Here is a 12,755-nt window from a genome sequence, read left to right as displayed (position 1 = left end):
ATGATGTGAATGCAAACTTGTACAGTCACTTGGGAAACCAAATTGGTGGTTTCTCAGAAAATTGAAAATAGATCTACCTCAAGATCCAGCTATACCACTCCTAGGCATATAGCCAAAGTATGTTCCATCCTACGACTAGGACACTTGCTCAACCATGTGCATAGCTGCTTTACTTGTAAGAGCCAGAAACTGGAAACAACCTAGATGACACTCAATGGAAGAATGGATTAAAAAATATTTGGTACATTTACACGATGGATTATTACTCAGCTATTAAAAACAATGACATCATGAAATTTGCAGGCAAACTGATGGAACTAAAAAATATATCATCCTGAGTGAGGTTACCCAGAGACCCAGAAAGAAAAACATAGTTTGTACTCACTTATAACGCTATATTACCCATTAAGTAAGGAATAACCATGCTACAATCCATAGGCCCAAAGAAGCTAAATAGCAAGGAGGGCTCAAGTGGAGTTGTGTGACTCTCACTGAGAAGGGGAAATAAACTAGAGATCATGAGTGGATGGGGGAGGGGACTAAGTGATCATGGGAGGGAGATGGGAGCAGAAGGGATCAGGTGGGGGAGGACAAAGGAAGAAAGTACTGGAAGAGACAACTTCAATGGAGGTGACATCTCTGGGATGAGCTAGAAACCTATGGCAAAGGAAACTCCCAAGAATCTACGAAAATGCTCCTAGCTAAGATTCCTAGCAATTGGAGATATGGAGCCTGAACGGGTCTTCTCCTATAATGAGGCAAGACTTCCAATAGAGAGACTAGGACACCAACTAAGCTGCAAAACTTCAAACTACAATTTGTCCTGCCTACACAATGTGCAGGGGTAAAGATGGAGCAGAAATTCAGAGAGTGGCCAACAAATGACTGGTCCATCTGAGACCCATGCCATGAGAGAAAGCCCATCATGACATTGTTAACAATGTTAGGCTAGGCTTGCAGAATGGAGCCTAGCATAACTGTCATCAGAGAGGTTTCATCCAGCAACTGGTGGAAACAATTGCAGAGACCCACAGCCGAACATTAGGGAGAGCTTGGGGAGTTCTATGGAAGACGGAAAGGAAGGATTGAAGGAGCCCGAGGAGTTGAGGATATCGAAGAAAACCTATGAATTCACTAACCTGGGCTCATAGGGGCTCACGGAGACTGAACTGCCAACCAGAGAGCATGAGTGGGTCCTCTGCACATATGGAACAGATGTGTAGCTTGGTCTTCATGTGGGACAACTAACAGCAGGAGCAGGCACTGCCTCTAACTCGATTTCCTGACTGTGGGACCCATTCCCTAGTCTAGCCTCAAGAGGAGAAGATGTGCCAAGTCCCACTGCAACTTGATGTGCCAAGGCTGGTTGATATTCAGGGGAGGCCTCCCTTTTTCTGAAGAGAAGGAAAAGAGGAGTAGATTGGGGGCAGAGGAGGGGGCAAGATGGACTAGGAGAAGAAGAGAGAGGGGAAAATTCAGCCATTTCAGGCTCCATTAATTAATTAATGGAACTGAAAATTCAAAATACAAGAGATTTATCAAGTCAACCAGGATTGCTAAGTTGTTTTGTTTTTCTTTATTTTTCCTCCATTTTCGTTTGTGTTTTTAAAAAGATTTATTTATTTATTTATTTATTTATTTATTTATTTATTTATTTATTTATTGTGTACAGAGTTCTGCCTGCATATATGCCTGTACACCAGAAGAGGATGCCAGATCTCTTACAGATGGTTATGAGCCACTATGTGGTTGCTGGGATTTGAACTCAGGACCTCTCATCCTTTGGTTGCTGGGATTTGAATAGTCAGGGCTCTCATCCTTTGAGCCATCTCTCCAGCCCTTGTTTGTATTTGTTGCTGTTGTTATTGTTGTTCTGTTGTTTGAAGTGCTGTCTTATACTATTGTCCAGGCTAATATTGAACTCCTAAGTATTCTCCTGCCTTAGCTTCCAGACTGTTGTTTTTCAGGTATGAGTCACCATGCCATTCTCTGTTCTGTTGCATGAGAACCAGCATACCTATTGTTGTCATACTATGAGGTGACGGTGAACAGATAGATTGTATGTCAGAGAAACATGTAGGACTTAGACTGCTATCTGAGTTCACGATCTTGCTGCCCATTTGCTTTCCTTAAAGACATAAGCCTGCAGGTCAGGGATGTTGCTCTGTCATAGATTCATTGCGTAGCACACACAAGACCTTGGGTTTGATTTCCTTGATTGCAGTAAAGAACAAAAATCAAATGGGAAAGGTGGCACACATTCATAATCCCAGCTTTTGGAATGTTTAAAAAGAAGGATTGCAGATTCCCAGACAGTCTGGAATTTGAAAATAGCAAGTTCAAAGTCAGTCTGAGATGTACAGTGAGAACCTGTCCCAAACAAAATTTCAACCAAACAAAATGAAACCTGCCTTGCACATCTCAAAAGAAGTAAGAAGTCAAGCCCACTGCCCTCCAGAGATTGAAGATGGGGTCCAGGTAGCTTGGATGTTTATCAGGAATAAGGCTGAAAGAATTTCACCATGTAGACTTCTTACAGGAGAAGGGGTGGACTGTGTGTTTCATGAAGTTAGATATTGGGTCACCCTCATTCACTGTGAAGTTCCTGTCTATACTTATCACTTGGGAGTACTTTCTAGATACTTGTAGAATTTCCTTAAGTCTGATACATTTACAAATGGCAAGTGCTGTTCACAAAAGTGCTGCTGAATCAGAAGAGGGCAGTGTTCATTACCATGGCTTCTGGAAGTACAAACTGGCTCTGAAGGGCTGGAATCACTTCTGCAGAGGACTTCAGGGTTTGGAGAAACACACAGCTATGCAGAGGAGAGAAAAGTCATAAAATGGTTCAGTGCAATTAAGTGTTTTCATTAGCTTTGTAGAAACATGAAGATTCAGGGCCAAGAATGAAGTAGAAAGCTAACATTTTCAGTGACCCTGTCAGTGCTCCACTGTATAAACATTCAGTCTCTGGCTTTCAATAACATAATAAATGTGGTTTGTAAAGTAATGGTAAGGATATTCGGGGAAGGTGTTGGGATGAGTACAGAGTTATTTTCTGTCCATGATCCATCTAAGATGAGAAAACTCTATTCATTCTTGAAAAAAAGAAAGAAAACAGGCTAAAAATTGTCTAAACAAAGTGTGCAACTTAGAATTTAATTAGGAATAATATACTATCATGTGGTCAGACTGTCAAAAACAAACAAACACACAAGATTCAAGTGTGCCAACTACATAAAATCTATGTTAAATGTAAAAACACAGGTATCACACAATTAAATTAAAATTTAAATTATAATATTCAGGGCTTAGAGATGACACCCTGGACAAATACTTGCTGGATGAACATGAAGAACTGAGTTTAAATCTCCAGCACTTATGTAAAAAGCTAGGCAGTGGGTGCAGTGACTTTAATCTTAGTTCTGGCAAGGGAGGGGTTTACTAGAAGATCTCAGGGGCTTACTAGAGAGCCAGTTAAGTCTAATAGGTAAGTTCCAGGGTTAGTGAGACACCTTGTTAGACAGAACTACAGATCTATTGCTCAACACACAATACACTTTGCTTTCAGGATTGAGAGAAATCAAGCCGAAGAGGCTCTGCAGTCTGTGAGGAAGAAAGGCTATCAGCAGTATTACCCACGGGCAAAACAGGCAGGATTTGTCCAGTGCTGAGTAGTGGCATGAAGGTTTGGGGGTAACCAACTGCTTTTGAACTGGATTGGAGGCCTGCTTCACAGGAGAGAATTCATACTGGTACTCTCAACCTGGTCAAGCTGGATATCATGGTCCACATCTGTAAATCTCAGCACTTGGGTGGCAAAGGCAAGCAGATCTCTGTGAGTCAAAGGTTAGACTAGTCTACATAGCAAGTTCAGACAAGCTACCGCTACATACCAAGACCCTATCTCAAAAAAGACAATACCCCACTCTCATCAATGGACAGATCTTAGAAACAGAAACTAAACAGGGACACAGTGAAACTAACAGAAGTTATGAAACAAATGGATTTAACAGATATCTATAGAACATTTCATCCTAAAACAAAAGGATACACCTTCTTCTCAGCACCTCTTGGTACCTTCGCCAAAATCAACCATATAATTGGCCACAAAACAATCCTCAACAGATAAAAGAAGATTGAAATAATACCATGCATCCTATCAGATCACCATGGCCCAAGGCTGGTCTTCAATAACAGCAAAAACTACAGAAATCCCACATACACATGGAAACTGAACAACTCTTTACTCGGGGATAACTTGGTCAAGAAAGAAATAAAGAAAGAAATTAAAGACTTCATGGAATTTAATGAAAATGTTGACACATCATACCCAAACCTATGTGACACAATGAAAGCAGTGCTAAGAGGAAAGTTCATAGCACTAAGTGCCCTGGTAAAGAAACTGGAGACATCTTACACAAACAATTTAACAACACACCTGAGTGCTCTAGAACAAAAAGAAGCAAACTCACCCAAGAGGAGTAGAAGGCAGAAAATACTCAAACTCAGGGCCAAAATCAACCAAATAGAAACAAAGAAAACAATACAAAGAATCAGCAAAACCAAAAGCTGGTTTTTTTTTGAAAGAATCAACAAGATAGATAAACCCCTACCTAAATTAACTAAAGGGCCAAGAGGCAGTATCCAAACTAATAAAATCAGAAATGAAAAGGGAGACATTACAACAGAAATGGAGGAAATTAAAAAAAATCATCAGCTCTTACTATAAAAGCCTATACTTAAGAAAACTGGAAAATCTAGATGAAGTGGATGGTTTTCTAGACAGATGCCACATACCAAAGTTAAATCAAAAGCAGGTAAACTATCTAAACAGGCCCATATCACACAAGAAAATAGAAGTCATTAAAAACCTCCCAACCAAAAAAGCCCAGGGCCAGATGGATTTAGTGCAGAATTCTACAGACCTTCAAAGAAGACCTGATACCAATTTTCCTCAAACTATTCCATAAAATAGAAACAGAAGAAACATTACCTAACTTGTTATATGAAGACACAATAAAGACCACATAAGGACCCAACCAAAAAAGAGAACTTCAGACCAATCTCGCTTATGACTATCGATGCAAAAATACCCAATAAAATTCTTGCACACCAAATCCAAGAACACATCAAAACCACCATTCACCACAATCAAGTAGGTTTCATCCCAGGGACGCAAGGTTGGTTTAATATAAGAAAATCCATTAACATAACCCAACATATAAACAAACTCAAAGAAAAAAATATCACATGATCTTTTCCTTAGATGCAGAAAAAGCATTTGACAAAATAAACACCCCTTCATGTTAAAAGTCTTGGAGAGATCAGGAATTCAAGGCCCAAACTTAAACATAATAAAAGCAATTTACTGCAACCCAACAGCCAATATCAAATTAAATAGAGACATATTTGAAACAATCTTACTGAAATTGGGGACAAGACAAGGATGCTCACTCTCCCCATATCTATTCAATATAGTACTCGAAATGTTAGCTAGAACAATAAGACAACAAAAAGAGATCAAGGGGATACAAATTTGTAAAGAAGAAATAAAGGTATCACTATTTGCAGATGATATGATAGTATACATAAGCGACCCCAAAAATTCTACCAGAGAACTTCTCCAGCTGATAAACAATTGCAGCAAAGTCGCCTGATATAAAATCAACTCAAATAAATCAGTAGCCTTTCTTTATACAAACAATAAACAGACTGAGAAAGAAATTACAGAAACAATTCCCTTCATAGTAGCCTCAAAGAGTATAACATATCGTGGGGTAACTCTAACCAAACAAATGAAAGACCTGTTTGACAATAACTTCAAGTCTCTCAAGAGAGAAATCAAAGAAGATCTCAGGAAATGGAGAGATCGCTTATGCTCATGAATTGGCAGAATTAACATAGTAAAAATGGCAAAAACCCAGAATAGTGGAAACAATTCTCTCTCTCTCTCTCTCTCTCTCTCTCTCTCTCTCTCTCTCTTTTTCTTTCTTCCTTCATCTCTTTCTTTCTTTCTTTCTTTCTTTCTTTCTTTCTTTCTTTCTTTCTTTCTTTCTTTCTTTCTTTCTTTCTTTCTTTCTTGTGAAAACAATTCTTAACAATAAAAGAATGGCTGGGGGGAATCACCATCCCTGACCTCAAGCTTTACTACAGAGCAATAGTGATAAAAACAGCATGGTATTGGTACAGAGACAGACATGTTGATCAATGGAATAGAATTGAAGACCCAGAAATAAAACTATACACTTATTGTCACTTGATCTTTGACAAAAATATACAATAGAAAAAAAGAAAGCATCTTCAATAAATAGTGCTGGTCTAACTGGCTGTCTGTATGTAGAAGAAAGAAAATAGACCCATATTTGTCACCTTGCACAAAGTTCAAGTGGATCAAAGACCTCAACATAAGTCAGATACACTCAATCTAATAGAAGAGAAAGTGGGAAAGAGCCTTGAACTCATTAGCACAGGAAGAAATTTCGAACTCTAATTGCTCATGCTCTAAGATCAAGAATTGATAAATGAGATCTCATGAAACTGGAAAGCTTCTGTAAGGCAAACGACATAGTCAATAGGACAAATCGGCAACCTACAGATTTGGAAAAAAAAAAAAAACTTCACTAACCCCATATCCAATAGAGAGCAAATATCCAAAATATATATAAAGAACTCAAGAAGTTAATAACCAAAAACTAAACAACCCAATCAAAAATGGGTTATAGAACTAAACTGAGAATTCACAACCGAAGAATATCAAATGGCTGTGAAGTACCTAAAGAAATGTTCAAAGTCCTTAATGATCAGAGTAATGCAAATCAATGACCCTGAGATTCCACCTCACGCCAATCAAAACGGCTAAGATCGAAACCTCAGTTGATAACACATGTTGGAGAGGATGTGGAGAAAGAGGAACACTCCTCTATTGCTGGTGGGATTGCAAACTGGTACAACCACTCTTTAAATCAATCTGGAGGTTCCTCAGAAAATTGGAAATAGATCTACCTGAAGACCACTATTGGAAATATACCCAAAAGATGTCGCAGCATCCCACAGGGGCACGTGTTCCACCATGTTTATAGTGGCATTATTTGTGATAACCAGAAGCTGGAAACAACCCAGATGTCCCACAACGGAAGAACAGTTCATTTACACATTGGAATACTACTCAGATATTAAGAACGAGGACAGCCTAAGTTTTTCAGGCAAATGGATGGAACTAGAAAATATCATCCTGAGTGAGGTAACTCAGACCCAAAAGGACATACATGGTATGTACTCACTAATAAGTCGATATTAGCAAAAAAAAAAAAAAATACAGAATACCTAAGATACAGTGCACTGAGCTCAAAAAGCTCAACAAGCTAAAGTGCCCAAGTGAGGACGCCTCAGTCTCACTTGGGAGAGAGAAGAAAGCAATCAATCACAAGTGGGAAGGGAGGGAGGGAGGGAGGGAGGGAGGGAGGGAGGGAGGGAGGGAGGGAGGGACCTGGGAAGGAAAGTGGATAGGGTGGGAGGGAGAGCAGGGAGAGGGGAACCTAATCTGGTATTGGGTGAGGGAAAAGGACTGAAGTCCTGAGGGCCAACAGAAAGAATGTAAACAGGCAACCTCAGGAAATAGGAAGTTGGGGGGACCCCTCAGAATGCACCAGAGACCTGAGAGGTAAGAGACTCCCAGGACTCAAAGGGAGGGACCTTAGATGAAATGCCCAGCAGTAGGGAGGGGGAATTTATAGAGCCCATCTCCAGCAGGAAGACAGGACATCAAGTGAGGGATAGGATTGCCATCCCACAGTCACACCTCTAACCCATAATTGTTTCTGTCTGAAAGAATTACAGGGATGGAAATGGAGAGGAGCCTGAGGAAAAGAAGGTCCAGTGACAGGCCCAAACTGGCATCCAGCTCAAGGGGAGGTCCCAAGGCCTGACACTATTACAAAGTCTCTGGAGCACCCACAAAAAGCGGCCTATCATGACTGGCCTCCAAAAGACCCAGCAAGCAGCTGAAAGAGTCAGATGCACATATTTGCACCCAACCAATGGTCAGAAGCAGCTGACCCCTGTTGTTGAATTAGGGAAGGCTGAAAGAAGCTGAGGAGAAGGGCGAGCCTGTAGCAGGACCAGCAGTCTCAATTAATCTGGACCTCTGAGATCTTTCAAACACTGGACCACCAAATAGACAGCATACACCAGCTGATAAGAGGCCCCCCAACACACATACAGTAGAGGAGTTCTTGGTCTGTGTTCATTCAGAGATGATGCACTTAACCCTCAAGGAACTGGAGGCCCCAGGGAGTTTAGAAGTCAGGTAGGGTGAGGGGGTCGGGGCATCCACATGGAGGCCGGGGTGTGGAGGAGGTGTGGGATGTGGAGCAGTTGGAGGGTGGATGGGGGATGGTGAATGGAATATGGAGTGTAAAAAATGAATTAAAAAATAAAATAAACACCTCATGGTACCTTCTCCAAAATTGACCACATAATTGGTCACAAAACAGGCCTCAACAGATACAAAAATATTGAAATTGTCCCATGCATCCTATCAGATCACCATGGACTAAGGCTGATCTTCAATAACAAAATAAATAATAGAAAGCCAACCTTCACGTGGAAACTGAACAACACTCTTCTCAATGATACCTTGGTCAAGGAAGGAATAAAGAAAGAAATTAAGGACTTTTTAGAGTTCAATGAAAATGAAGCCACAACATACCCAAAGTTATGGGACGCAATGAAAGCATTTCTAAGAGGAAAACTCATAGCTCTGAGTGCCTCCAAAAGGAAACTAGAGAAAGCACACATTAGCAGCTTGACAACATACCTAAAAGCACTAGAACAAAAGGAAGCAAATTCACCCAAGAGGAGTAGACAGCAGGAAATAATCAAACTCAGGGGCGAAATCAACCAAGTGGAAACAAGAAGAACTATTCAAAGAATCAACCAATCAAGGAGCTGGTTCTTTGAGAAAATCAACAAGATAGATAAACCCTTAGCCAGACTCACTAGAGGGTACAGGGAAAGCATCCTAATTAACAAAATCAGAAATGAAAAAGGAGACATAACAACAGATCCTGAAGACATCCAAAACACCATCAGATCCTTCTACCAAAGGCTATACTCAACAAAACTGGAGAACCTGGATGAAATGGAGAAGTTCCTAGACAGATACCAGGTACCAAAGTTGAATCAAGATCAGGTTAATGATCTAAACAGCCCTATATCCCCCAAAGAAATAGAAGCAGTCATTAATAGTCTCCCAACTAAAAAAAGCCCAGGACCAGATGGGTTTAGTGCAGAGTTCTATCAGACCTTCAAAGAAGATCTAATCCCAGTTCTTCACAAACTATTCCACAAAATAGAAACAGAAGGTACTCTACCCAACTCATTCTATGAAGCCACAATTACTCTGATACCTAAACCACAAAAAGACCCAACAAAGATAGAAAACTTCAGACCAATATCCCTTATGAATATTGATGCAAAAATCCTCAATAAAGTTCTTGCTAACCGAATCCAAGAACACATCAAAACAATCATCCATCCTGACCAAGTAGGTTTCATCCCAGGGATGCAGGGATGGTTCAATATACGGAAATCCATCAACGTAATCCAGTATATAAACAAACTCAAAGACAAAAACCACATGGTCATCTCGTTAGATGCGGAAAAAGCATTTGACAAGATCCAACACCCATTCATGATAAAAGTCTTGGAAAGATCAGGAATTCAAGGCCCATACCTAAACATGATAAAAGCAATCTACAGCAAACCACTAGCCAACATCAAAGTAAATGGTGAGAAGCTTGAAGCAATCACTCTAAAATCAGGGACTAGACAAGGCTGTCCACTTTCTCCATACCTATTCAACATTGTACTTGAAGTCCTAGCCAGAGCAATTCGACAACAAAAGGAGATCAAAGGGATACAAATTGGAAAAGATGAAGTCAAAATATCACTTTTTGCAGATGATATGATAGTATATATAAGTGACCCTAAAAATTCCACCAGAGAACTCCTAAGCCTGATAAACAGCTTCGGTGAAGTAGCTGGATATAAAATTAACTCAAACAAATCAATGGCCTTTCTCTACACAAAGAATAAACAGGCTGAGAAAGAAATTAGGGAAACAACACCCTTCTCAATAGTCACAAATAATATAAAATATCTTGGCGTGACTCTAACTAAGGAAGTGAAAGATCTGTATAATAAAAACTTCAAGTCTCTGAAGAAAGAAATTATAGAAGATCTCAGAAGATGGAAAGATCTCCCATGCTCATGGATTGGCAGGATCAACATTGTAAAAATGGCTATCTTGCCAAAAGCAATCTACAGATTCAATGCAATCCCCATCAAAATTCCAAATCAATTCTTCAACGAATTAGAAAGTGCAATCTGCAAATTCATCTGGAATAACAAAAAACCTAGGATAGCAAAAACTCTTCTCAAGGATAAAAGAACCTCTGGTGGAATCACCATGCCGGACCTAAAGCTCTACTACAGAGCAATTGTGATAAAAACTGCATGGTACTGGTATAGTGACAGACAAATAGACCAATGGAATAGAATTGAAGACCCAGAAATGAACCCACACACCTACGGTCACTTGATCTTCGACAAGGGAGCTAAAAACATCCAGTGGAAGAAAGACAGCATTTTCAACAAATGGTGCTGGCACAACTGGTTTTTAACATGTAGAAGAATGCGAATCGATCCATTCCTATCTCCTTGTACTAAGGTCAAGTCTAAGTGGATCAAGGAACTTCACATAAAACCAGAGACACTGAAACTTATAGAGGAGAAAGTGGGGAAAAGCCTTGAAGATATGGGCACAGGGGAAAAATTCTTGAATAGAACAGTAATGGCTTGTGCTGTAAGATCGAGAATTGACAAGTGGGACCTCATGAAACTGCAAAGCTTCTGCAAGGCTAAAGACACCATCAATAAGACAAAAAAAAAACCACCAACAGATTGGGAAAGGATCTTCACCTATCCTAAATCAGATAAGGGACTAATATCCAATATATATAAAGAACTCAAGAAGGTGGACTCCAGAAAGTCAAATAACCCCATTAAAAAATGGGGCTCAGAACTGAACAAAGAATTCTCACCTGAGGAATACCGAATGGCAGAGAAGCACCTGAAAAAATGTTCAACATCCTTAATCATCAGGGAAATGCAAATCAAAACAACCCTGAGATTCCACCTCACACCAGTCAGAATGGCTAAGATCAAAAATTCAGGTGACAGCAGATGCTGGCGAGGATGTGGAGAAAGAGGAACACTCCTCCATTGTTGGTGGGATTGCAAGCTTGTACAACCACTCTGGAAATCAGTCTGGCGGTTCCTCAGAAAATTGGACATAGTACTACCGGAGGATCCAGCAATACCTCTCCTGGGCATATATCCAGAAGATGTCCCAACCGGTAAAAAGGACACATGCTCCACTATGTTCATAGCAGCCCTATTTATAATAGCCAGAAGCTGGAAAGAACCCAGATGTCCCTCAACAGAGGAATGGATACAGAAATTATGGTACATTTACACAATGGAGTACTACTCAGCTATTAAAAAGAATGAATTTATGAAATTCCTAGCCAAATGAATGGACCTGGAGGGCATCATCTTGAGTGAAGTAACACAATCACAAAAGAACTCACACAATATGTATTCACTGATAAGTGGATATTAGCCCAAAACTTAGGATACCCAAGATATAAGATACAATTTACTAAACGCATGAAACTCAAGAAGAATGAAGACCAAAGTGTGGACACTGTGCCCCTTCTTAGAATTGGGAACAAAACACCCAGGGAAGGAGTTACAGAGACAAAGTTCGTAGCTGTGATGAAAGGATGGACCATTTAGAGACTGCCGTATCCAGGGATCCATCCCATAAGCAGTTTCTAAACGCTGACACCATTGCATACACTAGCAAGATTTTGCTGAAAGGACCCAAATATAGCTGTCTCTTGTGAGACGATGCCGGGGCCTAGCAAACACAGGAGTGGATATTCACAGTCAGCTATTGGATGTATCACAGGGCTCCCAATGGAGAAGCTAGAGAAAGTACCCAAGGAGCTAAAGGGATCTGCTACCCTATTGTCAGAACAACATGATGTACTAACCAGAACCCCGGAGCTCTTGTCTCTAGCTGCATATGTATCGAAAGATGGCCTAGTCGGCCATCACTGGAAAGAGAGGCCCATTGGACTTGCAAACTTTAAATGCCCCAATATAGGGGAACGCCAGGGCCAAAAGAATGGGAATGGGTGGGTAGGGAAGTGGGGGGTGCTATGGTGGACTTTTGGGATAGCATTGGAAATGTAACTGAGGAAAATATGTAATAAAAATATTAAAAATTAAAATAAAATAAAATAAAATAAATAAAACTACAAACACAGTCAGTGTAAAAGCAGGCCCTCATATAATAAATGTGTTTGCTCTGAAGGAGACACTCTTTAGATTCTTAATTTTAACTTACAGGGTTTATAATAAAAATAAATTCCGTTCTGTTTATATTTTCTAATCGTGACTGAACTTGTAACCCTAGACATGTATTAAAATATCAAGCACACAATCTGTACTTGTGGGATAACCATTAGTCTTTCTTTGTGAAAATTGTATAATGAAACAGTCTGATTGCTAGTCAGCCAGAGCTGTGAGATTCCCAACCCCCTTGCCTGATTCACTCCCCTCTCTCCTTCTCTTACTCCTTATCTCCTCTGTGGGCCACCCCCACCCCTTGTGGGCAACTCCCC

The 12,755-nt window shown here is 40.2% G+C and overlaps 1 protein-coding gene across 3 annotated transcripts in view; it reads right to left on the bottom strand.

Annotated features, from left to right (window-relative positions):
• LOC110308703 (baculoviral IAP repeat-containing protein 1b) overlaps positions 1 to 12,755 on the bottom strand; it is a 61,241-nt gene that overhangs the window by 20,347 nt on the left and 28,139 nt on the right. For all 3 annotated transcript variants that reach the window (XM_021181109.2, XM_021181110.2, XM_085830884.1), the window contains one exon: positions 2,735 to 2,816. In XM_021181109.2, the coding sequence (XP_021036768.2) occupies positions 2,735 to 2,816 (82 nt within the window). The remainder of the gene's footprint in view (positions 1 to 2,734; positions 2,817 to 12,755) is intronic.

This window comes from Mus caroli, unplaced genomic scaffold (genome assembly GCF_978045245.1).
Source record: "Mus caroli unplaced genomic scaffold, Mus_caroli_1 scaffold_15, whole genome shotgun sequence".
Classification (NCBI taxonomy): domain Eukaryota; kingdom Metazoa; phylum Chordata; class Mammalia; order Rodentia; family Muridae; genus Mus; species Mus caroli.
This window is presented reverse-complemented; position numbering and strand designations above follow the sequence as displayed.